This window comes from Lagenorhynchus albirostris, chromosome 1 (genome assembly GCF_949774975.1).
Source record: "Lagenorhynchus albirostris chromosome 1, mLagAlb1.1, whole genome shotgun sequence".
Taxonomy (NCBI): Eukaryota; Metazoa; Chordata; class Mammalia; order Artiodactyla; family Delphinidae; genus Lagenorhynchus; species Lagenorhynchus albirostris.
The window spans coordinates 164,595,768-164,622,529 of NC_083095.1; the positions used below are offsets into that span (position 1 = coordinate 164,595,768).

Here is a 26,762-nt window from a genome sequence, read left to right on the forward strand (position 1 = left end):
AAAGAAAGGCACGACGATGAAGAAGATGAAGATGAAGATGAAGAAGAAGATGATGATGATGATTTATGCCCGGGAATGCCTTCGTTTTTATCTCGGTGGGAGGCAAATGATCGGCTTTTTCTTCCTCTGTTCACCGGAACAGAAGAGGAAAGGCAGTGCTGCCCGGTATCTATGGGATCCACAGAGGCTGGACGCCTTAATCCCTGCCCTCTGCCCTCTCGGTCCCTACTCCCGCCACCGTCAACACCACCCCAGCGCGGGGGCCCTTGGGCGGAGGGCGAGCCGCGGGCCGCGGGTCCCCTCCCCGGTTGGGCGAGCGCGCGGGCGGCCCCCGGATCAGCTGTTCCGCAACCGGACTCGGCCGCCCCGCCCCTGCCCAAGTCTTAAAAGCCTCTCTCGCCTCCGAGCGTCCGAACTGCCTGCTGCCCGTCCCGGCCAGGCGCCCCCTGCAGCATGGCCTGGAACACCAATCTCCGCTGGCGGCTGCCGGTCATCTGCCTGCTCCTGCAGGTGGCCCTGGTGGTCCTCTTCGGCGTGTTCGTGCGCTATGACCTGGATGCCGACGCCCACTGGATCGAGGAGAGGATGTCCAGGAACATTTCCAGCGACTTGGACAACGAATTCTACTATCGGTACCCGAGTAAGTCCCACCACCTTGCAGGCCCAGCTGCGGCATATCCGAGCTGTCCCCACCGGGCTGAGGGCCCCGCCCGGCCTCACCTCCGCAGCCTGCTGCTCAGGAACATCGGGCAGGCAGGCGGGAGCGGAGGAGGAAATGCTGCCCACAGGCCCCCCTGCCCCGCCCCTCTTAGGCTCCCCACCAGGGGGACTTCCCAGTGTCTGGAGATCAAGCTTGGGAAGTGGCCCGATGTACACAAATTCCTTTCACCCCCTGAAAACTCACCGGGGAGAGCTCACTCCTTCCAGGTGCCGTCAGAGACCTCCAGCCTCCCTGTCAGAGAGCCCTTCCTGATATCTTCCAAAGACCTGAGTCTCATCTTGGTCACCAACCAGTGGGTGACTCTGGTTCCCTTGTCCAGCTGTGCCCATGCTCCCCATGTTAAGGGGGTAGTTCCAATGTCGAGGGCTGCAGGGGTGGCTCATTGGCCTACCAGCCCTGCTGCTGGGAGAGGTGTGGGGGACCACGGCACCTACCACCTTTTAGCTTGGAGAGGGAGAAAGAGCACCCCTGAATTCTCTCGCATCTGTGGTGCTGTGGTTAAGAGCACGGCCCTGGAATCACCAGACCTCACCTCTATCATGGCTCTGCCATTAACCAGGTGGGTGGCCTTAGGCAAATGTCAACAATGCAGAAACTCAATTTCCTCATCTGTCCAGTAACAATAATAATAGATCCTACCTCCCAGGAGTGGGTTGAGACCTTGCACATAAAGTTCTGGCCTGGTGCTGGGCATGGAATCCTCACTTCATAATGGAGCAATTGCTAGAAGAGCACTAAACACAGAGGCCCTAGGATTCAGGAGTTAGAAGAACTGGCCCAAGGTCACTCGGGTCGGCCCAACCTCCAGACTCCCAGCCCAGGACTCTTTTCATGCCCTTGTGCTTTCTAGTTTTCCACACCATCTACCAGCAGCCAAAGACAATCTTTCTAACTGTTGGTGCTCACATAGTCATGGACTGTTGGTTTTGGAACAGTCACCTACACAAACTGGTCTTCCCTCCATGGCTTATACACCCTCAGTAATGGGATTCTACCCATTGTACTCAGATCCAGTTAAATAAGTACACACATTCAGGATGGCAGCCTGCATGAAAAGAAGTAGAGGTGGAGGAGACTGTAGGCCCCGTGGGAGCCAGCCACATTAAGTGCCTCCCAAAAAGCCAGCAAAATCACAGGCTTTGTTAACAGAAATATGGTGCCTAAAAGAAGGGAGGTGAGAGAAGAGGGTGCCCAGCGTTGGTGACACCACAGCCTCTACTGGGCTCCACTCAGGGCCATGTTTTAAGAGATCTTGACAGCTGTAGCCTTGGAGTTTAGACTCCAAATCCACCTTTCACATTGCCCACTTTTATGCTTCTTGGCGGGGGACTGACCCAGCAAATGGTGAGGCAGGCAAGCTTGAGACCCTCCTTTGCCTGTTTCACTCCTTCCCTCCAGCTCTTGCTTCTCTGTTGGCCACAGAGCCAGCCCCTTGGTAAAGCGTCAGGGCCAAGGCCTCCCATGGGCGTTTATAGGTCCCCCATGTGTCTGTGCAGTGGAAGGTCTCAAGATCCTCTAATAGGAGCTACAGAACCACGCCAGTAGGGAGTACAATCCTCACATCTCTCCAGCTTCTATCCCCACTCTCTCCACACCCACCCACTTCCTTGCATGCATGCTCTACTTTTATTCACTCAGTGATCACTTATCTATAGGGTGGCCGTATAATTTATCAACCAAATGACACTTTGGAGAGTGAAGAGGTAGGAAATTTGTGCTAGTAGTAATTTGCCAGGACACAGGCATAAACCATGACTGTCTCAGCAAACCAGGGCTTATGGCCACTCTGGTCAGAGAGGTACACCCCGACACCGCAAGCCTCAGCAAGGGGGTCAAGTGCTCTGTGCAGAAGAGATCTGTGACAGCTTCCTGGAGAGCAGTGGGATGGTGAGGAGGGCAGTTAAGGGGTCCATGGAAAGAGCATACGGGGATGTGGGCTGAGCGGCTTAAGTTTGTGAAAAGACTGGGAGGGAGGTCGCTAAGCGGGATGAGGTAGTCCCAGCCATCAATGAGGGCCTTGAGTTTCTCCTGCCACGGCCGGGGCGCTCTTTGTCATCTGAGCAGGAAGTGACAGAGAGGAGAGGAGTGTAGGGAAAGAATCTCGGCCTCAGGATTCCTTGGCAAGGGCAGGAAGTAGTGGCAGCAACTCAAACCAACATGCAATCTCTCCATAAGTCATCACCGCCACTGCAGGAGGAAGGCAATGTTATGACTCTCATTTTACAGGTGAGGAGACTAAGGCCAGAGAGGGGAAGTATCTTGCAAAAGTCATTCAGCTAGGAAACTAGTGAGCCAGAGTAGGAGCTCCGGGGACCTGAGCCCACCCTGCTACACTGCCCTCCTCCCCCTAGTCTCACCTTTCCCCTCTCTTCCTGCCCCTCTTGCTCCCAGTGGCCATGGTTAGGAGTTGGAGCCCAGGTGGGGCCCTGTGCCTGGATTCCTGGGCCTGAAGGCAATTCCCAGGGGCGGGGAGTGAGGGCAGCCCTTGTGGTACTTTCAGGATTCTTGGTTCCAGGCTGTCAACACCTGCGTGGGCCTCATTCCCGCCCAAGGGATTAGTGGAGTACACTGGGCATCTCGGTTTCCAGAGGAGTACCGCTCCAGCTGGCTCAGGCTGGGGCCCGGGAGTGCCTGAGGACAACTCCCCAAGCGTGGGCCCCTTGGCGGCAGGCACAGAACCAGCTGGGGACCTGCCCTGGCAGTGGCCTCAAAGGCCGTGTTGCAGGCACCGGCTGCTGAACATGAACTTCCTCCTGGGCTGGTGCTCTGGGGCCTGGGGGTCTCCAGGCAGTGTCTGGGGGAGGTTGGCCTGAGGAGGAGCCATCAGAGCCTCGGCTCTTGAAGCCTCCTGGGAAAACTAAGGGAGAAGGGAGATCACCCAAGGTAGAGGATGCCACAGTTTCAAACCTGAAGGACTGTTTCATGAAACCGAGGCAACAAGGCTTGACCTGTGCTCCTGGGAACCTGAACCTCAGATTCAACTCCATTTAATAAAAGACCAATGTTCCCACAAGCAGAGGGCAGTGTAACCTGGTGGTTGACTTTGGAATTAAACAGATCTGGGTCCATCACTAAATGGAGTAAGCCACCTCCTTAACCATGCTGAGCCTCAGTATGCTCATCTGTGAAGTGGGAATGTTCTTTAATGCACAGGCTCTCCTGGAAGATTGAAGATGACGGGTGGCTGGGAGGGCACGTCTCATGGCATGAAAACAGAGGACAGTAAATGCTGGTATCGAGCTTACTCAGAAGGGAGTGAGTGCTCTGTTGCTGAAGGTGTTTAAGTGCAGGCTCAGCATCCCTTTAGAGATGTGGCCGAGGAATGTCTCTTCCAATATTAGTTTGAACTATTATAGCATTTAAATTCCTTTGTGCTCTCCCCACTTACAAGTGCTTTTTGCATGCTCTGTCAGGCAGGGAGTGTATTTGTTTCCATTTTATGGTGCCGGTGATGGAGGTTAGAGACTGGCCCAGCTGGTCAGTGGCACAGGCAGGGGCGAGCCCAAGCCCTCCCACTGCACAGCCAACCAGCTTCCCCCAGTCTCTGCCGCATTGCTACTCCCCAGCCACCTCCCCAGGAGGTTTTGCAGTGATGGGGTGGTTCTGTGGTCGGCTCTGAGGCATGGGGGAGGTGGGCACAGAGCCTTGGGGAATTGAGGGGCTGGCCGGTAGGTTTCAAAGGCAACAGGTTAGGCTGGGCTGGCCTATAGAGCATGGGAAGGGCTGGTACCCAGGCTGCTGCAGGGCACCACTCCTGCTGTGCTGAGGCAGCAGAGGAGGGAGAGCTGCCATAGCCCATCAGCATGGGAAGCTTTGTCCTCAGGCTTCAGAGATTTTTGAGACTTGGCCAGCTTCAGGCCAGCTTCATTAGAGACCCATAGGGAAGAGTGAGCAAGGAGGCGGGTGCAGAACAGCTGTGTACTGGTGCCCCCTTGTGGCAGCTCTCAGAGCTGGACGCCAGGTGCCAGACTCGCCCTATCAGGGACCTCCCAGTGGAGAGCAGGTTCTGGGCTGGGCTGCTTGAGTCACTCCAGGCTGGGGAAGGAGGGGGAAGAGGGGAGGTGTCTTAACAACTTACACTGTCCTGCAGCAAGTCGCCAACCCAATGCAAAGCACCTAGTCAGTCTTGAAAGAGAAAAAGAGAAGTATTACAGTAGCTAATATGATTGCACAACGGCTAAAGGGCCAGGCCCATGCCCAGGGCTTTGGTTGGATGACCAATTAAATATGCACCACACACCTCTGAGCTCTGTTACTATCCCCCACTTTACAGAAAAAGAAACTGCAGATCAGAGAGGTATGTCCCTGCTGAAGTTCATGCACTCCACACCTTCACATTATTTTTTTTTAAGACTTTTTTTTTTGATGTGGACCATTTTTAAAGTCTTTATTGAATTTGTTACAATATTGCTTCCGTTTTATGTTTTGATTTTTTGGCCACAAGGCATGTGGGATCTTAGCTCCACAACCAGGGATCGAACCCACACCCCCTGCATTGGAAGGCAAAGTCTTAACCACTGGACCTCCTGGGAAGTCCCCAGACCATTATTATTAAAAGCATTTTCAGTAGCATCAAACTTTATGAAATATAAGTTAATAAAGTGGTACTTCTAATGAGGACTTTGGGAGATAAAGAGAGATGAGCAAGAGAATGGATAGGGAAGGTGCCCAAGGAGAGAGAAGCTGGCATCTGTGTGCCTGAGGTGGGGGGAGGAGAAAGAGACACCTGCAGAGAGGGTCAGAGACAGAGGTCAGGACAGCCAGGGAGTCACAGAGAAGGACAGAGAACTGGCCAGGTGGGGACAGTTAGAGAAAAGCCCTGGGAAGCTGTGGGTAGGAGACTTCGGACGGTAGAAGGCCTGCAGCCTCCCCTGATGGTGAAATCCCACCTGGGCCCTAGGCTGGCATATCTGGGTGCTGCTGAGATCATGACAGTAACCATTCATTCATTCATTCATTCCTGGATTTTTATGGGGCATCTACCTGGGCACCCTCATAGACAATGGAGAATACCAGAGCGAACAAAACAGGCTTGGCCTTGCCTTCTTTGAGCTTTATAGTCTGGAGGGCTAGACAAACAAACCTAACTACAAATTGTAATAAGAACTAGAATAGAAACAAGAGGGTGCTGTGAGGGAAAGAACCAAGTTTAAACTCAGGGGTCAGGAAGGCCTCTGTGATGAGGTGACATTTTGCCAAGATCTGCAGGAAGAGAAGTTGCTTGGCCATTCTGTGGGAACAGCATCCCAGGTGGAGGGACCACCACGGGCAAAGACCCGGAGTGGGACCGAGCACAAGGGAGGCCAGTGACACCGGGGCACAGGAGGGAGGGGAGGACTGAGGAAAGGAAGAATGAGGAGGCAGGCGGGTAGGCCAGATCTGGTGGGCTCTGCAGTTCACTTTTATTCAAAAACTGTTTTAATTTGGAAATCATTCCAAATTTACAAAAAGTTGCTAAGACAAAAATAGTACAAAGAACACTGTATACTCTTTAACTCCAATTAAGCTATGTGCTCTTCTCTCTCTCTCTCTTTTCCCACATAAACACAAGCACATACACACACTTACTTTTTCCCTGAACTACTTGAGAGTCAGTTGTACACATCATGGTCTTGTAGCCTTAATTACTCCACAATGTTTCCTAAGAATAGAGGTATTCTCTTCTATAACCACAGTGATCAATTTCATAAATTTACGTTGCACAGTACTTTAATATACTGTCCCTATATAATTTTGTCAGTTGGCGCAGTAACAACCTTTGTAGCACTCCCCTGCACCTGCACCCACCCCCCACCCCAGCCAAGTCCAGGATCCAGTCTAGTGTTAGGTGTTGAATTTATTTGACCTGTTTCTTTAGCCTCTTTTTCTTTTTTTTAACATATTTATTGGAGTATAATTGCTTTACAATGTTGTGTTAGTTTTTGCTGAATAACAAAGTGAATCAGCTATACGTATACATATATCCCTGTATCCCCTCCCTCTTGTGCCTCCCTCCCACCCTCCCTATCCCACCCCTCTAGGTGGTCTCAAAACACCGAGCTGGTCTCCCTGTGCTATGCAGCTCTTCCCACTAGCTATCTACTTTGCATTTGGTAGTGTATATATGGCAATACTACTCTCTCACTTCGTCCCAGCTTACCCTTCCCTCTCCCTCTTTAGCCTCTTTAATCTGGACCATTCCTGTGCATGTAAAGCACCTAGTACAGGGTCTGTCCCATAATAGATGCTCAAAATGGGCAGCCTTTCTTTATCTTTTACGATATTGATTTTTTTCAAGAATACAGCCTCACCCCTTTCTAATAACATGTTGCTCATTTTTTGTCTGATGTTTCCTCACAGTTAGAGTGGGATTATGCATTCTCAGCCAGAGCACCACAGAGGTGATATGTCCTTTTCAGAGTATCTTCCTGAAGGAGCACATTGTCCATCTGTCCCTCACTGGTGATGTTCATTTTGATCACCCAGTCAAGATGTTGCCCAATTTCTCTGCCGTATAATTACTGGGTGCTTTTTCCCCTCCCTTGCAACTCATAAGCAGTCTATAGGGAGACCCTTTTAAGACAAGGCAAATGTCCTGCTCTTCATAAAAGTTTGTCCCTGGATTTCAGCATCCACTGATGGAATCTTTGCTGTGAAAATTATGATTTTCCAACTTCAGCACTCATTCCACATTTAACTGTCAGGCTGGCAGCATTCTGCTGTAAGCAAGAGCCCTCCCTGCTATCTCATTTATATATTTACCTATTCTGAGTTCCTATTTTTTTATGGTTTTAATTTGTTATGGTAACCTAATTATTTTGGTGCTCAAATTGTCCCAGAATTGGCCAATGAGAGCACTTCCATCTGAGCCCTGTGTCCTGTGACACCTGTGGTAGTTCCTTTTAGTGGCTTATACTTTTGTAGCTGTCTTTGCTTCTCAAAGCTCTTTGCCTTCTGTTATTTTCTGGGAATCTAGAACCATGCAATGTTAGCCCTAGGAGGACACTTGAGATCATTCTAATCCATCCCTTTAGTCTTATCATTGAGAAAACTGAGGCTCTGAGAGGGGAAGTGGCTTGTCTTTTCTTTCTTTCTCCCTTCCTTTCTTTCTTTCTCCCTTCCTTTATTCCTTCCTTCCTTCCTTTCTTTTTTGCTGCACCATGCGGGATCTTAGTTCCCTGACCAGGGATCGAACCCATGCCCCCTGCAGTGGAAGCGCAAAGTCTTAACCACTGGACTGCCAAGGAAGTCCTGGAAGTAGCTTGTCGAGGCCACACTGTGAATTGGTAGAAGGGTTGGGTCAGAACTGAGAATTAGACTATACCTAAGTAACAATAAATGATAATCAAGTAGCAATAAATAATGACATGCCCACTTGGAGCATCTATTATGGGATAGACACTGTGCTAGGTGCTTTACATACACATCTGCATTTAATCTCTGCAACATCTGTGAGTAAGCATTGCAGAAGGTGCTGAGAATCAAGTATGTTAAGTGACTTTCCAGAGACATCTAATTCGGGTCTCAGTGATGCTGGAAGGTGTGCTTGCTGGGAGTGGGGGTGGGATGTGGCGATGTTTCTGGGGGTGATCAACTGATGAGCATTGCCAGTCAAGGGACACTTAGGCTAGATAAGACTAACTTCTCCATAGTAGAAGAATGGAGTTGAGGGGGCAAGGCCCTAGACCCTGGGTGTAATCCACAGCCTGGCCCCAGTTTGAAATGCCTAGCTGCCCACACCCACCCTTGGTGAGAGTGGTGAGGGGGAGCTGTCATCTCCCGAGGGGGACCTCAGGCATTTCTTGGCCTTAAAACCCAGTGGTCTAAGTGGTCTAAAGTCGGGGGGCCCACCTCTGTTCCCCTAGACCAGTCCACTCCAGAAGGTCTTTTTTTTTTTTAATTGAAGTATAGTCGATTTACAATGTTAGGTTAGTTTCTGGTGTACAGCAAAGTGATTCAGTTATACATATATATAAATATATTTTTTCTTTTTTTTAATAAATTTTTAAAAAAATAAGTTTATTTATTTATTTATGGCTGCGTTGGGTCTTCGTTGCTGCGCTCAGGCTTTCTCTAGTTGTGTAGAGTAGGGGCTACTCTTCATTGCGGTGCTTGGGCTTCTCATTGTGGTGGTGCAGAGCACGGGCTCTAGGCACGCAGGCTTCAATAGTTGCACCACGTGGGCTCAATAGTTGTGGCGTGCAGGCTCAATACTTGTGGCTCACAGGCTTAGTTGCCACAAGCATGTGGGATCTTCCTGGATCAGGGACTGAACCCATGTCCCCTGCATTGGCAGGTGGATTCTTAACCACTGCACCACCAGGGAAGTCCATTCTTTTTCATATTCTTTCCTTTACGGTTTATTACAGGCTATTGAATATACTGAATAGTTTCAATATAGTTTCAATAGTTTCTATTCAATATATTGAATAGAAGTATTGAATAGTTCCCTTTGCTATACAGTAGGACCTTGTTTATCTGTTTTATACATAGTAGTTTCTATCTTATGACTTGATGGGGTAGTAATGGCTCCTCTACTTGCAGTAGAGCCATTCATTACTGCGCCTAGCCTCAGGATCCAGATGAGGGCATGGCGGGACCGGCTTCGGGGGCGGCCCGCCCCGGCCAGCGGCAGGGAAGACACTGGCTCTATGTCAGGCGGAGCTGACCCAGACCCAGGGCTACGGCGGGTCTTCGCCGGGCCGCCAAGACCCTCGGCTGCGCTTTCCCCTCAGGCTTCCAGGACGTGCACGTGATGATCTTCGTGGGCTTCGGCTTCCTCATGACCTTCCTGCAGCGCTACGGCTACAGCGCCGTGGGCTTCAACTTCCTGCTGGCGGCCTTCGGCATCCAGTGGGCGCTGCTCATGCAGGGATGGTTCCACTCCTTTGACGGACGCTACATTCTCTTGGGCGTGGAGAAGTAAGCGCGGCGCCGGCGGCGGGGCGGGCACAGTGGGCGGGGCCCCGGGTGAGGGGAGGGTCCAGGGGCGGAGCCCGGCGCTTGGGGCTGTGAGCTGAGTCCTCATCGTCCATCCAGGGTACCCGGGGCCCTGCGACATACACCACACACACTCGCTCACTCACTTCCTGATCAACGAGTCCCCAAGGTGGGAGTTCTAATGGTGTCCAAGTGCTGTTGGAGGCTTTCCCTCCTCCTAAGACGCAGGCTGCAGGGACACAAGGCCAGGCTTCTTCTCTCCAGGGGCCAGAGCCAGACCCTCCCCTTTGACACATCAAACATCAAAACTGCCCTGAGAAACCTCAGCCCATGGAACCCATGGAGGGGGCGGTGTTGCGGGTGGCAGAGGAGGGGAAGGAGTGTGGGGCTGCCTGAACCAGCCTCCTAAGGTTCATTGTGGACAGAATGGGGTGCTTCTCCCTGCCTTGCCCTCTCCCTGACTTGCCCGAATCCCCACCCACGGAACAGGCATAGGAAAGAGCTGAGGGAGGTGTGGAGACTGAAGACTGAAGCCCCTCCCTGCCTCAGCCTCCAGGGGGCACCTTATCCCCATCTCTTCTCACCTCTATCCACATCACTTTTCTCTGTGATAATCCCTTGGTCTGGTGAATACCACCACCCCCTCACATCAGGTAACTCAGCCCCTCCCTCTGTCTGAGGAGACCTCCTAGGAGCCTCAGTGTATCCCTCCCCCCAACACCACCACCAGGTTATACAATAAATTTGCCAACTTGCCAAAAACCAAGTTGCCAAAGCAGTCACTTCACTAAATGTCTCTTTTATCAAACTCTCTAGGCCGTGGCAACTTGTGAAACCTATAGCAATTTGTGTTGCATGGGAGAAAATCAGAAAACCAAGTCCACAGAAAGGGTTTAGAGGCAAATTGTTATAAACCACTTTAAAGTGCAAATCCCTGCTGTCACATATAGGGCACCAACCAGGTGTCATAAGCCAGGTGCCTGAAATTTTAAACATATGCCAAATATTTGCAAAATATTAATTCACTTAAGCCAGTTAGTGACTCCATGAATTAAGAGAAACAGGAAAAATAGTCGACTAGATAGGAAATGTTTCGGAACCAAGAAGTCAGTCTTTTTGTATATAAAATCCGTGACATGCATATCACTCTACTGTTTAAGATACACAAGAAATTCTCATTCCCAAAGCCATAGACCCAAAGCATAAAAAAATCTGTAATATATTTAATTGGCCACCACAGCAAAATGGCTATGGCTAAATGCTTTTTAAAATGTTCAAAGGGAATTATTGTAAACTTTTGTGAGTTAAGTTTTTTGAACCAGTTATTTAACAAGTTAGTTATTTGACAACTTGAGTTTTGGCAAATTGGTTTTCAGGGAAATGATTTTCACCAACTGAGCCAGAGCTGATCTCTGGTGTCCAGGGCTGAGATGGGCATGTCGCCCCCAGACCTGACCTGTGGACCCTTCTCCTGGCTTCTGTCCTGTCCCTGCTGCCGAGTCCTCCAGATCGTACCTGTCACTCCAGGGTAGTTCCCCTCTGCAGGCTCTGCCTGAGAGGTGAAATCCAGATCTCCATCTCCTGGGAGCTGATGGCCCAGGTGTGGGCTTTGGTACTCTCCCTCTCACTCCTTCTTAGTGGTCACCTCTGTCAGATGGTCTTCTGGCTGCAGTTATGGGAATTGGGGCAAATAACTTGGCCTCTCTAAGCCTCCATTTCCCATCATTGGTTCGGGTGTGGTACAGGAGGGCCTGAGCAGTACTGAGCAGGCATTTAGGTGCCTGGCACTTAGCAGCTGTCATTGTTCATGCAGCCAGGCCCTGGGGACTCAGCAGTGAACAAGGCTCATAGTGAAGCGTACATTCCAGTGAATATCCTTTGTCTGGGGAGGGACCCTGAGGGAACAGTGCCCTGCCCGCACTCCACGCACTGACCCTACAATCAGCTGGCTTCTTACTTCTCACCTCCTGATACACACACACACACACACACACACACACACACACACACACACACACCCCTGAACGTGGGGGAGGGGCACTCCCCTGGATGTGACTGCCTTAAGGAAGTAGTAGCCCCTGCTGTACTTACACGAAACCCAATTAACAACGCTCATGACTCGGAGAGCCACGCTGAGAGTCTGCCTTGGAATCCAGGACAGCGTTGCTGCTGGCAGGGCCCACAGAGGCCTGGGTTAGGCAAAGCGGACACACGGATGGAAACAGGGTCTCCTCTGACCACATGATGTCCGCCTCTGCTGGCTGGCTGGGCTTTCAGGGTCCACACTTAAGGAGCGCCTATGTGCCCCTCTGCCTCCATTCTCTCTGTTGGCCTTTCTGCCCCCTCCCTCCACCCAGCCTCCGTCTCCCTACTGCCTGCAGGAAGGCCCCTCTCTCTTCCCTGGACACATATCCTCTCTCCCAAGTAAGGTGAGGAGGAGGTCACGATAACTCAAACCCAAGCAAGGCCCTGGTAGCCAGCAGGAGAGGTGTGTGCACAGTGAGAGATAAGGATTTGGAGGCAGAGACCACATCTGGTTAGAGGAATTGGGGAAGGCTTCCTGAAGAGGAGGCAGGTGAGAAGAGGTTCTGGAAGGGCAGGTAGAAGATGGAAGGCAGGGCAAGGCCCCAAATATGGGCCACATTCAACAACAGCAGCCAGACCACTTGGATGCCTTAAATGCAAGCTGCCTGCAAGGAGGGGTGGGGGCCTGAGATGGGGCCGCAAAGGAAGGGTGTGGCATCTAGTATGTACCACTGCTGTGCTGGATACTTCACATGCTATTTCTTTCAATTCTTTTTTTTCTGCTGTACGTGGGCCTCTCACTGTTGTGGCCTCTCCCGTTGCGGAGCACAGGCTCCAGACGCGCAGGCTCAGCGGCCATGGCTCACGGGCCCAGCCGCTCCATGGCATGTGGGATCTTCCCGGACCAGGGCACGAACCCATGTCCCCTGCATCGGCAGGTGGACTCTAAACCACTGCGCCACCAAGGAAGCCCTCTTTCAATTCTTAGAGTAGCTCTAAGATGCTATGTGCCCATTACCACAGATGATGAAACTGAGGCTCAGAAAGTTTAGACCGCAAGCCCAAACCCACAAGTGACCAAAGTCTAGGTTCAACCCCAGGGCTTGGAGTGCCACTTCTTGCTGTGGCCTCAGCCCCTCCCCTGACCTGTCTCCTTACAGCCTCATCAATGCGGACTTCTGCGTGGGCTCTGTCTGTGTCGCCTTTGGGGCAGTTCTGGGCAAAGTCAGCCCTGTCCAGCTCCTCATCATGACTCTCTTCCAAGTGACCCTCTTCTCAGTGAATGAGTTCATTCTCCTCAGCCTGCTAGAGGTGAGCAGGGGTCAGAACAGGGATGGGGGTGGAAGGGACACTTGGGTGGGGGCAGGAGGGGGACAGAGAAAGAGAGAGCTGGGGAGACATGCCAGCTGAATTCAATTCAAGCTTGGCAAGTCACTTAACCTCCTGAATCTCAGTTTCCTCATCTGTAAAGCGGGAGTAATGACATTTATTGGGCAGGAATGATAGTCCACCTGGTACATCAGTCCACCAGCTAGGCAGAGAAGTGGTTCCTCACATGTTGATTTTCTCTCTTCTTTCTCTTTCCTGTATATCAGATGGAAAGAATGGGATGTTCCTGCACATCCTCTTCCACACACATATTCCCAGATTGCTCTGCCAAGAAAAAGGCACAGTATATTGAAGGGGCACATCAGTAAGAAAAGTTCCCAGGGGAGTGGCCAAGGTGGATATGTATAGCTTCACAGGTTGCACAACTCCAGAGGTGCCATTCACATGGACCTCTATGGCAGGAATGATGCCCCCTGGAGTTGGCCAATTCACTGGCCCAGGTAAGGGGCACCTTAGGCTGCTGACTCTTGCTCAGACACCTCTTTGGTATATTTGCAGGTGTAGGGATTATTCAGGGACCCCATCCATTTCTTAGCCCCCAGCTCCTCTATATTTGGACTCTGCCTGAAAACCCCCAGGATTTTGGGGGGGTTTTTGTTTTTTAATACAAAAGTTTATTTCTCAGAAGCGGGGAGATCAGGGCTTGTATAGTGGTTCTTCAGTATCATCTGGGATCCAGGACCCTAATCTTTTTTGTTCCACTATTGTGAGCACATGATTTCCATTCTTTTTCTTTTCTTTTTTCTTCAGCCATGCTGTGCACACAGGATTTTAGTTCCCCAACCAGGGATCGAACCCATGCCCCCTGCAGTGGAAGCACAGAGTCTTAACCACTGGACCACCAGGGAAGTCCCACTGCCAGGGTTTTTGTTTTCAGGCCACCCTACATTCAATCATTCATTTTGTCATTTTTTTTCAGCCACCAGACTAGTCCAAGCCACCATATCCCTTCCTCCTGACTCATCTCCCTGTCTTCATCCTTTTTTTTTTTTTTTTTTTTTGGCCGCGCCAGGCATGTGGGACCTTAGTTCCCCTACCAGGGATTGAACCCACGCGCCCTGCAGTGGAGGCGCAGAGTTTTAACTACTGGATGGCCAGGGAAGTAAGTCCCTCGCTGGCTTCATCCTTGCCCCACCCACCACCTCAGGCTAATCTCCACCAGCAGCCATGGTGACCTGTTAATAATGCATATAAGACCATTCCCCGGATTAAAACACTGGTTTTTAAAATTTCACTTCAAGTAAAATCCAAACTTGTTATAAGGCCCTACATGTTCTGGTCCCAGCCTTTTCTCCAAGCTTATCATCTACTGTCTCCCCATATTTCTGTGCTCTGGCCATACCCTGCTGTCTGCTCTTCAAACACACCAAGCTTGGTTCCACCTCAGGGCCTTTGTACTTGCTGTTCCCTTTACCTGGAATGCTCATCCCCCCACCCCAGTCCTTTTTTGTGGTCTAAACTGGAATCTCACCTATTCAGAGAGGCCCTCCCAGATTCTCCTACCCAGTGTTGCCTTCTACCTTACCTCTTCCCAGTCACTCTCTCTCTCATTGCCTTAATTTATCTTCTTCATAGCATGTATCCTTATATGATAAGGATGGGAAACCTTATCTTATCTGGACAGTCTCTATTCCTGGCACCTGGCCCAATGCCTAATAAGTTCTCAAGAAATATTTGTCGAGGGAATGAATTTTGGAGTCTAACTGCATGTCAGGCAATGCTCCAGGCACTAGGATACAGAGGTGAGCAGGACTCATGTTTCGATCCGAAGGAGCTCACAGTCTAGTGAGGGGGCCAGGAAGCAAATAGACAGTGACCATGCAGTGAGACAAGGATTGAGCTCCAGGGCTAGGTGGCCTGGAGGGAGGGGAGGAAGGCCTGAACCAGCACCTGGCAGGTCAGGGAGGCTTCCTGGAGGAAGAGATATCAAAGCTAGAAGTCAAGTAGGAGATAACCAGGCAAAGGAATGAGCAAGGGTATTTGAGGCAGAGGAAACGGGGTAGGGAGACGAACATGGATCTTCAGACTTTCAGAGGCTGTGTTAAAGAGTCTCAACTTTTTTGTTTGTTTGTTTTTGCCTGCACCATGCGGCATGTGAGATCTTAGTTCCCCAACCAGGGATCGAACCCGAGTCCCCTGCATTGGAAGCGCAGAGTCTTAACCACTGGACCACCAGGGAAGTCCCAAAGAGTCTCCACTTTACCATGAGGGCAGTCGGGAGTTATGGAAGGTTTCAGGCAGGAGAGTGTCGTGGTCAGACACATGTAATGGAAATGTCACTTTGGCTGTGGTGAAGAGAACAGTTGGAGGCAAAGGGTCCAGTTAGGAGGCTGTTTTAGTCACCCTGGTGAGAGATAATGGGACCGGGTTAGTACAAGGAGAAGAAAGTGGATGATACAAGAGTTATAAGGAAGGTGAACAAATAGACCTTGGAGACCGGTTGGGGTGGGTAGAGAGAAAGAAGTGAGGCTAGGTGAGGGGGTACACAGTGGGGTCAACAGATGAGATCTGAAATTGGCTGAGAAGTAGTATCCTGGGTGTGAATTTAGAGGCAGAGAAGGCTCCTTTCGCCCTCAAAATCCCTCCCTGATCTGCTGCAGAAATTCTTTCAATCCATGACAGTCTTCTGGCCTCTCTTTGAGCCAAGTTTAAACACAATAATGACTGCTGACAGTTAAGGAGCACTTGCCTTGCCTGGGCCCTGCTCTGAATGCTTCACGTGGGTTATCTCATTTAATTCTCATCTCTGAGATAGACACAATTATTACCCCCATGTTACAGATGAGAAGACTGAGACTCAGAGAGGGTAAGGGGCTCCCCAAAGGTCACATAGCTAGTAGAGGCACCCACCAGGCTGGGAGTCAGGAAACTCAGCTCTGTCAACTATTCAACAGCTAGCTCTGTGACCTTGGACGCAAGGTTGGGTTTCCCATCTAAAGCGAAGAAGCGAGTCTGTGATCCTGATGGAGATTTCCTGAGTGGGGAAGAAGAGGAAGATGAAGAGAGGGGAGGTTGGGGGCAGGGGGAAGACTAAATCAGTCAATCATCCACCCCTGTGGAGTGCCACATGCTTGCCAAGTGCTTTACACCAGTTGTCTAGTTTCATCCTCAAGACAGCTCTGCTAAGTCACTAGGACCTGCCCCACTTTGTAAAGGAGGAACTTGAGACTTAAGGTCCAGAGGTGCAGTGGGCTGAGTCGGGTAGGGCAGGAGGCCCAGGAATGGACAGATGGGGAGGGCACCAAATCTGCCTGCTCTGACTCTGGGGGACAGGGGAGAGGAGAGGGGATGGGGTGGACGGTGGGCTGGGAGGTTGGAGGACAAGGAGCATGATAGGATGCAGGGGAGACGGGTAATGGCAGTCCGGATGGGGTGGTGTTGGGCCAGGAGTGGTGTGTAGGAGGAAATGTGGAGAGGGGAGACCCCAGAGGGCAGCGGCGAGGTCCCAGGAATTAAGATAAGCTGGAAACTAGTGGGTGACAGACCAGATAGGGCGCTGCCCTGGGTCCTAGCTTGGCTTTACCTCTTCCAGCTGTGTGACCGAGCAAGTCCTTTCCAGGCCTGGGTTCCCCATCTGGCCATAAACCTCATCTGTTGGGTGAGGATGCCCTGACATTTTGCTGACAGGCTTACAGCCTGGGTTCATGGATCCCCCTCTTTATTTTTTTATTGAAGTATAGCTGTACAGGGGATCCCCACTTTCTCCCCTTCCCAGTTGATTCTTCTATAAGGGGCCCTAGGCTCCCTCCTGTAGCCTGTGGAGTCAAAAGACAGCTGAACTTCTGTCTGTGGGTAGGGGGAGGTGGGAGAGTGCTCTGAGGAGGGAGAGAGAGGAGGTGTCAGAGTCTTACAGGCCCCTTGTACCCCAGGTGAAGGATGCAGGGGGCTCCATGACCATCCACACATTCGGCGCCTACTTTGGGCTCACAGTGACCTGGATCCTCTACCGACCCAACCTATATCAGAGCAAGGACAGGCCAAGCTCTGAGTACCACTCGGACCTCTTTGCCATGATCGGTGAGAGCTTCCATAATGATTGAGGGCCGCCTTGATGACTGAGGGCTGCCATGTCGGGTGAGGACCACTGTGACGGGTGAGGGTCACCATGAGCAGTTCAGGCTGCCATGTTCACAGCTGATCCCCATGCGCTCTGTGAGGTGGCTGCCAGCTCCCTTTGGAGGAAGTGCGGAGACAGGTCGCCTATAGATACTTCCAGGATCCCAGATACTTGTCCCTTTCCCCCATGGGGCTGGAAGAAGTTGGTCAGTCATCCTGTGTGTTCCCTAGGATGTCCCAGGACAGACACAGTGGTAACCAGGAACTGTTCACTCCATCCCTAGGCTAGGCAAGGTGTACATTCCTATTTCCAGTGTCCATTCATTCCAGAGAATACGTATCAGCCACCCTCTCTGGTCTCTTAAAACCCAGCCCTGCCTCCAAGGAGCGCCTCACAGTGTAGTAGAGAGATGGCCATGCCACCAGATAATCTCCCTACAGTGGAGAAAAGGATTCTCCCTCAAGGTGCTGTGGAAGCCGGTGGGAGGCATTTTGCCCAGTTATGGGGTCAAGGTAGACTTCCTGGAGCAGAGTGGAAGGCTCAGTGGGAGTTAGGTAGTAAGTAAGGCAGGGAGGGCCTTCTAAGAAGATCCCAGCATGAATAAAGCTGCAGGGGTGGGAAATAGCTGGGGCGTGTGAGCCATCTGACATCTCTGTAGCTAAAGGACAGGACGTCTGCCTGAGCTCCATTGGGCCCATCTAACACCTCTTCTCCCGGGCCCACCGGCCCTGTCTGGTCTGGCCAGGCACCCTCTTCCTGTGGATGTACTGGCCCAGCTTCAACTCAGCTGTGTCCAATCACGGAGACGCCCAGCACCGAGCTGTCATCAACACCTATTGCTCCTTGGCAGCCTGTGTGCTCACTGCGGTGGCGCTGTCCAGCGTCCTGCATAAGAAGGGCAAGCTGGATATGGTGAGCGTGGGGCGGGGGAGCAGTGGGGAGCCTTGGGGGGAGCTGCGGCCATGACTGCCTGTGCCCAGTGGGCACTGATCACCATGCCCCGCCGACAGCGCTGTGCAGCAGGCAGCATAAGGGTTATCGCACCCATCTTGCAGATGAAGAGACGGAGGCTCCGGGAGAAATGATTTGTCCAGATGACATAGCTGGCTTTAGGCAGAGTCCAGAACCACGTTCTTAGAGGTTCTATTATGCCGGCTGCTCTGGATGAACTGGCTCCTCTCATTCTCCTCCCCACAGCCTGGGTGCTGACAGCTCTTCTGGACTGAGCACCTCCCCTCTGCCAACTTCTGATCCTCCAGACACTGGCCCTCAGCCTTCCTAGCACTGCTTTCACCTGCCCTATCCCACACACCAAAGGGGGGAATCCCTTCGATGCATTTGGGAGGTTTGTGGGAATGTGGTGTTGCCCAGTGTCCTTCATATCACGCCACTGGGACATGTGTTTCTGTCATTAGTGGGAGGGGCCAAACCCCATGGGTGTTGGTAGATTTTTCTGTAAAAAGACAACCGCCTCTCTATTTGCCATTCTGACACTAGCTTCTAGACATGGGCACATGTGTGTCGAGACACTGCCAGGAGTACCCGTTATTCCGGGACACAGCCTCGAGCCCCTGGATGCACTGGCCGATCACTGCACAGAGAGGTGGGGACTCAGGAAGCAGGGGGAAGAGAATCAGACACGCTGACGTGGGCACACGCAGGGAGGGACATGGAATAGGGTCAAGGTCAGGGGCTGTGGCTCCACGAAGACCTGGATCAAGACACCTTTCTGCCCCTTGCTAGCTGTGTGGTCTTCAGCAAGTCCATTAACCTCCCTGTGCCTCAATTTCCTCATCTGCAAACGTCAAAAGATAACTGTACTTACCTCCTGGGCTTGTTGTGGAGAGGAAACAACATCCCCACAAGCCAGCGACATAGTCCATGGCGCAGGTAGGCGCTCAGAGAGTCAGCTGGTGCTGGTGTAGGCTCACAGAGTCTGACATGGGTGCGTGTGAATGAGGTGCCTGACGTTGGCACACGGGCGTAGAGAACATCAGACATGCAAACCTGGGCACACAGGGATGTGTGGCAGCCAGATAAAAAGGGAACATGCAGATGTGCTGATGGAACTCATTGGCATGGACACAAGAACACTGATTTGTGCACACGGAAAAAGCCCAGAGTGCTGGTGTGGGTGGCACATGTGCAGAGAACACAGGGGTGGCTGTCCGAAGCCTGGGCCCAGGCTGGAGCCCTCCGCAGTCTCCTGGCTTGCTGAGATGCACTCTGAGCCATCCCTGGCTCCCAGGTGGCACCCACGCATAGGAGGTCAACTTGGGCTATGGGTCAGCTCCTCCAGGACGCTACTCTGGGAGAGGACTGAGTTCCTGCCCCCTCTGCCTGCCCTGCTCAGGTGCACATCCAGAACGCCACGCTCGCGGGAGGGGTGGCCGTGGGCACCGCCGCCGAGATGATGCTCATGCCTTACGGCTCCCTCATCATCGGCTTCATCTGCGGCATCATCTCCACCCTGGGTTTTGTGTACCTGACGGTGAGGGCCCCAGGCCAGGGGCTGGGGGCTGGAGAATGCTGGGGTCTCTGTGTTCCTGACAGTGGGGGGCGGTCCCTAGGGAGGGGGTGGGGGACTGGGGAATCCGGGGTCTCTCTGTATTTGGAGCCTCCAGAATCCTGGCCTCCCCACATCGTGCCACAGCCCCCTGCCTGAGCAGCACCTATCTCCCCTTTCCAGCCATTCCTGGAGTCCCGGCTGCGGATCCAGGACACGTGTGGCATTCACAACCTGCATGGCATGCCCGGCATCATAGGTGGCATTGTGGGTGCTGTGACGGCAGCCTCTGCCAACACTGAGCTGTATGGGCAGGAAGGGTAAGAATGGAGGAGGCAGAGGGAGGTTGAGCTCCCTCCTTCCTTCTCCATTCCTCCTTCCTACTGTTCCTTTCGGGTCCAAGACTGTGTCTCTATCCCCTTTCTTGCCCAGTCTGGACCACTATTTCATGGGCCTTCTCTCCTCAACCTCTGTCCTTCCATAAGGATCTTAGAGATCATCTGGTCTTTCCAGTGCCCCCATTTTGTAGACAGGAAGGCTGAGGCCCAGGGGTTATTGAGCCTTGGTGTCCACTCGTGTGTGGGGTGGCAGCAGGCGGTGACTTGGCCTCTCCGTGGGGCCCTGACCTGCCCCCTGTTTCCACCCCAGGCTTGCCTTTGCCTTTGGCTTTGGAAGTTCCACACTGAGCTGGAATGCAAGCACACAGGGCAAGTTCCAGGCTGCTGGTCTCTTTGTGTCGCTGGCCATGGCCCTGGTGGGCGGCATCATCGTAGGTGAGTGGGACTGGCTGGGCCAGAGAAGGTGGGGCCTGTGGTTGGGGGACCTAAGAGTGTGTGCCAGAGGTCAGCTGAGGCTCCCAGAAACCCTTTGTCTCTGCACTTATAGCGGTGAGACTGAGGGGATTTTTCCGTCAAGGGAAAGGGCTGGGTAGGTAGAGAAGAAGTTATCCCTGACCTCCAACTTCCTTTAGGGGTCATTTTGAAATTGCCATTCTGGGGACAAGCCGCTGATGAGAACTGCTTTGAGGATGCAATCTACTGGGAGGTGAGTTTTACTGACTTGTCCCCCAACACAAGGGTGGCTGCATTCCCCTCTCCCTGGACCACATCAGCTGGGCTGGGGCCTGGGAAGCAGGAAGCTGAGGGTTGGGGGACAGAGCCTGTGACATCCTGCTCCTTTATCCAGGAGGCTGTGTCTCCTGGGGGTTGAAGGCTTCATTCTAGAACATTCTAGAGTAATTCCCAAAGCCTAGTCCCCTGTGCTCCCCAGAGCAGAAGCACCACCTGGGAACTCGTGAGAAATATAAATTCTCAAGTCCCACCCAAAGCTCCTGATTTCACAGCTCAAGAGGTGGGGCCCAGCACTGTTTACAAGCCCTCCACCTGACTCTGATGAAAAACTCATCTGTGAACCACTGCCCAAGACCAGTGGGTTTGGGTCCTTACATGCACATTGGAATCACCTGGAGAGCTTTAAAAGCTTTCCAAGCTCAGGTCTCAGCCTCCAGAGACTTGGAGTTAATTGGTCTTGTGAAGGGCCTGGGCATTAGAATTTTTCAGTACTTAAAACCTCCCAGGTGAATCTAATATACAGCCTGGGTTCAGAATCACAGTGCAGTGCTTAGCCTCTGTATCCATAAGAACCACCTGGAAAAACTCAGTCTCCCAGAGGCTAGCCCAGAAATTCCATTTCAGTAGGGCCTGGGACTCTGCATGGGAACAAGCTCCCAGGTGGTCTTATACTAACACTTCTCCCAGCATCCAGAGAAGTGTCAGTACAAAAATCCAACTTGAGAAACATTGTTCTAGAAGCTAAAAGTAGTAGAATGTCACAGAACTCAGTTTCTTTAAAAACATGCCACAGGGCTTCCCTGGTGGCGCAGTGGTTGAGAGTCCGCCTGCCGATGCAGGGGACACGGGTTCGTGCCCCGGTCTGGGAAGATCCCACATGCCGCAGAGTGGCTGGGCCCGTGAGCCATGGCCGCTGAGCCTGCGTGTCCGGAGCCTGTGCCCCGCAACGGGAGAGGCCACAACAGTGAGAGGCCCGCGTACAGCAAAAAACAAAAAACAAAAAACATGCCACAGTCTGGGCTTTCTGTGACTTCAGGATGGCCTTCCTCCCCACGAATCATTATTAGAGGTATATACCTGCATTAGGTGATGGAGGATGACATAGAGGGCCCTTCTTGCCTCCTGCACTTCCCCCTCCTGACAAGGGCAAGAACCTAGCCTGTGTCTGTGGCCTCTGAGACAAGGGTCTGCCCATCATGGTCCCTCATTTGGCTTTGTATTATTTTATTACTGAAGTATGGTTGAATTACAGTACTATATTAGTTTCAGATGTACAGCATAGTGATTCAATATTCTAATAGATTATACTCTATTTAAAGTTATTATAAAATAATAGCTATATTTCCCTGTGCTGTATACTATATCCTTGTAGCTTATTTTATACATGGTGGTTTGTACCTCTTAATCCCCTACCCCATCTGGCCCCTCCTCCCTTCCCTCTCCCCACTGGTGACCACTAGTTTGTTCTCTGTATCTGTGAGTCTGTTTCTGTTCTGTTATATTCATTCGTTCATTTTATGTTTTAGATTCCACATATAAGTGATAACGTACAGTATTTGTCTTTCTCTGATTTATTTCACTAAGCATAACACCCTCCAGGTCCATCTATGTTGTTACAAATGGCAGAAATTCATTCTTTTTTATGGCTGAGTAATATTCCATTCTCTCTATATACCACGTCTTCTTCTTTATCTGCTTATCTGTTGTTGAACACTTAGGTTGCTTCCATATCTTGGCTATTGTAAATAATGCTGCTATGCACATTGGGGTGCATATATCTTTTCAAATTAATGTTTCCATTTTCTTCAGATATGTATCCAGCAGTGGAATTGCTGGATCATATAGCAGTTCTATTTTTAGTTTTTTGAGGAACTTCCATACTGTTCTCCATAGTGGCTGCACCAATTTTCATTCCCACCAACAGTGTCCAAGGGTTCCCTTTTCTTACATCCTCACCAACGTTTGTTATTTGTAGACTTTCTGATGATAGCCATTGTGACAGGTGTGAGGTGATAGCTCATTGTGGTTTTGATTTGCATCTCTTATGATTAGTTGGCTCTGTATTTTTAAAATCATACCAGAAGTTTTCAGGGTAATCCAATTTTATGTACATAACTAATAAGCCTTTTCAATTCACTCTCTTTAAATTATTTTTTAAATTATAACATGAATAGAAGCTCATTAAAGAAAATTTGGAAATAGAGAGAAATAGAAAGAAATCCCATCACCCTCATTCAAGCACTATTAATAGTCTCGATATATTTCCTTCCAGCCCTTTTTTTAAAATCAGCATTGATTTTTCATCCATAGCTGAGATGATATTATACTCAATTTGGTATCCTGCTCTTGTTCTTTATCTCTCTATCATAAGAAGTGTTTTGTGTTATTACATTCTGCATAAACTTTATTTTTTTAGCAGTGTAATTATTTTCACTCTATATTTGAAGTCAGAACTTAAACTATTTCAGACACCACAATTAGAAACCACACAGATTTAATGCTGATGAAGTAAACTAAAAAACATTATCAATTCCCATATGTAGAAGTTCTCTCTTGTTTTATTTTTTTTCTTTTCTTTTTTTTTGGCCATTGCACAGCCTGTGGGATCCTAGTTTCCCAACCAGGGATTGAACTGGGGCGGCCGCAGCAGTGGAAGCTCCAAGTCCTAACCACTGGACCACCAGGGAATTCCCTCTTGGTTCTGTTTTGATCTTCATAATTTATTCTAAGTTCACACCTTCTCCGTGCTGTATACTCTTCAGCAGTGCTCAGTTTCAAGTAATATAATTCCGTGTTGATGGAAGTAAGCCACCATCAAGCCATTCCCATGGCCCCTGGCCTCTGGATAGTCTACCTGGGAGATAAGGTGGCTTCCCAGAGGACAGAAGTGAGACAGATATTCCCCAGGACAACAGATGAGGGAGTCTTTAGGATCAAATCTGAGCCTTGAGGCCAAGGTTGGGCTGATCTGCCCCACCCCTACTGCACCTACCAATCCACTTCTGGCTGCCCCTGCATCTCCCCCTACCTCACTTTTGGACCTGCCAGTGCTTCAGGGAGCTTGCCGTGCTACCTCTCACCTGGCACACTGCTACGCCTCTTTCAAAAAGTGTGTTCAGCACAATGGAATCCCCCCAGGCTGGGTTATCAGTCTCTTAGGTGCATTTACAACTCTTACTGTCACTGTGCACTTCACTTGAATGCCTTCCCATTGCTCTAGTGGGTCAAGGACTGTGCCTTGGCCTTGCAGTGCCCTAGCACCCTGGACAGTGGCTAAGTGAACTAGAAGCCAGATACCTGTGTGAAAGACTGCCCTGCTTTGCGGCATGCAAACTGCACGGTGATCACAAGGTGGCGCCCGCCACACACCATTTGCTGCTCCTGACTTGCCCAGGCTGTTCTAGTTCCACCAGGTACACCTGCCCGGCCTGGAGCAGGGCCCTCGGAGCTGCCTCCTCTCTCTGCAGATGCCCAAGGACCAGAAGAGTATTGTCTTCCATTCTGAGGACCCCACCCTCAAGCCCTCAGAACCTTAAACTCCCAGGGCAAGTGAGAAGCAGGTGAGCATGGGCTTGGCTTGTCAGTGGGGGCCCAACTCTGGGAATCAGATGCCACCAGCAAAGGGGCAAAAAGAAAGCATCAAGAAATGAGGATGTGAGCTCCCACACCCCGCTACCCACCCACCCACAGCGGCATGCTGGGGTTGGTGGGAGAGGTACTCAGAGTCAGACTATGTGCCTACTGGACAGACACGGTAATTTGTGGAAAGCACCCGGGACTGGAAGAGTGACTTTGAGGAACTCTTCACCCCAGAGACTGAGCCTCACTTTCCTCATTTATAAAAGTGGAGATGACAGGTCTGGCTCTGTTCAGTAGATCAACTCAGGCGAGACCCTTCCTTCCTTCCTTCTCTCTCTCGCCTTCCTTTTTTTCCATCAACTAACATTTCCTTGCTCCCTCTGTGGAATGCACCAAGCCCTTTCTCATGTCTTTTGCATCTGACCCTTCAGAGATCTCTACAGACAGGTGCAGTTACTTCCCTCTTTTTAATAGATGAGGAAATTAAGGCTCAGAGATGTTCAGGATCTTCAAAGCCACACAACGCAAGTGGAGGAACTGGGGTCTCTCCAGGTCGCTATCATTGCTCTTATCGTAGTTATCTGACCTCTTCAAAGACCAGAGTTTGGAAAGAGCTGTGTCTGGGACACAGGCTGAGTGATGTGGCAGGAGAGTATGCTGGGGTTTAAGGAAAGAGAAAAGAGAGGCTGTCACCGGTTGCTTCTAATGCTGCCCATCTCGTTCAGAAAAGGAAAAGGTGCCCGAGGGGCTACTGCAGAACATGACAGTGGCCCGCTGCTGTTGGCTCTCTCCCTGCAGGCTCCACAGACTGTTCCAGCGATCCCCAAGGAGCCAGTGCTGATCAAGCTGGGAACAAAAGAGGAAGGCGAGCGGCACTCCACCTGCTGGCCCGGTCCAGGGTGCCTCCATCTCTCCCTCCGCCTTCATCCCAGGGGACCTGCCTGAAAATGGAGGAGGAACTATAGACAAAGTGGGCATCCAAGCCAGGTTCTAGCTGCAGGAAGCCTGCCACCAGGGGTCTTGGTGGCCACATCCTGAGAAAAGCAGGCAGGAGTGGGGCTGGGGGCTGGAGGTGGACCTGAGCCCTCCTATGAGACAACGTAGCTGCCAACCACCGACTGCTGGGCTCTTCCACTCCCTTCCTGCCCCTCAGCCAGTATCTCCCATGCCCCCTGAAACCTCCAGGCCTCTCTGTGCCATGCAGATGGTAGCCTCCGTGAATAAAACGTTCTTGGTGTTCTTTGTAGAATGGGTATTAATGCTCCAACAGGGCCAGTTTGAGGGAGAAAAAGACCCAAGAAACCTCCTGCCTCAGTGCTGACCTCCCACCCCAAGCTGCCACTCACACTGCAAGGAAAGTCATCCCAGGCTGAAGAGGAAGAATTCAGGGTGCTGGAGTCTGCCCAGCCTGGAGCCCGCCCCCACCCTCCCCCAGCAGGGCTCAGCTTTTGTACTGGGATCTTTCCCCAAGGCCCCTCCTTACTTCACATCAGCCACCCCAGAAACACCCATTTTGTGAAACTACCATGCCCACTGTGCCCTCCATGTGACCCGGCTCCCTTTCAAGGGCACTCAGGCAGGTGAGAGAGTAGAGAGATAGGGCTTTTGTGGCCAATTCCCCTCCCCCAACCCTTCCCGCCTTCCTCCCTGCCATGCCACTCCTGCTTTCCCTCCACATTGGGAGAATGTTGCAGTAATTCAGATCTTCCATCACTTATTAAGGCCTGCCACCACACAGGGTTCCTGCCTTCAGGGGGCTCACAGTGTAGCTGGGGGATTAAACTGACATCCAGAATCCACCCAAAACTCTGGCAGGCATTCAATGCCCAGGTGGCTTACCAGAGTGGGCCACCTGTGCAGGGTTTTGGAGGCTGAATAGGAGTTTACCAGAAGGATGGCAAAGGGACAGCATGGGCAGAGACCCAGGGATGGGAATCAGCATGGCAAGGTTTGGTATGGCTAAAAGGAGGTGAGGCAAAAGTGTGCCAGCTGGAGAATAAGAAGCAGAATCCAGATCCTTTGTGGAGCAAAGACTCCAGGAAGAAGGGGTGAGGGGAGAGGGAGGAGGTCTCTCCTGCCTCCAAATCGCCCTCCCCGTCCGCCTCGCAATTCACACGTACATACGCACTCAGGCCTTCATTCCGCTTGCCAGAGGAGCGGGAGGAGGCGGCGGGGAGGAGGAGCTGAAATGCAACCTATTCATGTTCCCGAGATGTAACACCCCTCATTTTCCATGCTGGGTAAAGACAAAAACCCTTTACAACCTGTTTCTGGAACTTGTCAGCAGCTGCCAAGAGGAGCGTGTTAATTAAACGTCGGCAAAGATGGAAGCCGGAGGCCCCGGCTCTAATTGGACAGTTTGCTTCACCGGATTGAAAAACATTGTGACAAAGAAGGAGGTGCGCGGCGGCTCGGCAGGGGTGCGGCGTGGCGGGGAGGGGAGCGGCGGCTTTGATTTCAGCTGATCCTCACCCCAGCCTCCCTCCCCCTGCAGAG

General features: G+C 51.4%; 1 protein-coding gene across 1 annotated transcript; it reads left to right on the forward strand.

The window, feature by feature from the left end:
• Positions 1–453: 453 nt before the first annotated feature.
• Positions 454–24,223, forward strand: RHCG (Rh family C glycoprotein). Its single transcript, XM_060120919.1, has 10 exons — positions 454–640; positions 9,436–9,622; positions 12,826–12,976; positions 16,924–17,071; positions 17,857–18,023; positions 19,465–19,602; positions 19,801–19,937; positions 20,266–20,390; positions 20,588–20,661; positions 24,155–24,223. The coding sequence occupies exons 1-10, from the start codon at positions 454–456 to the stop codon at positions 24,221–24,223; spliced, it is 1,383 nt and encodes a 460-aa protein (XP_059976902.1).
• The last annotated feature ends 2,539 nt before the right edge of the window (positions 24,224–26,762 follow it).

Bases quoted from the DNA above. Each gene is read 5' to 3' on its own strand.
- RHCG (XM_060120919.1), top strand. From the start codon at position 454: ATGGCCTGGAACACCAATCTCCGCTGGCGGCTGCCGGTCATCTGCCTG. The intron at 641-9,435 runs GTAAGTCCCACC...CTTTCCCCTCAG, and splicing joins ATTCTACTATCGGTACCCGA to GCTTCCAGGACGTGCACGTG. The intron at 18,024-19,464 runs GTGAGCGTGGGG...TGCCCTGCTCAG, and splicing joins AGAAGGGCAAGCTGGATATG to GTGCACATCCAGAACGCCAC.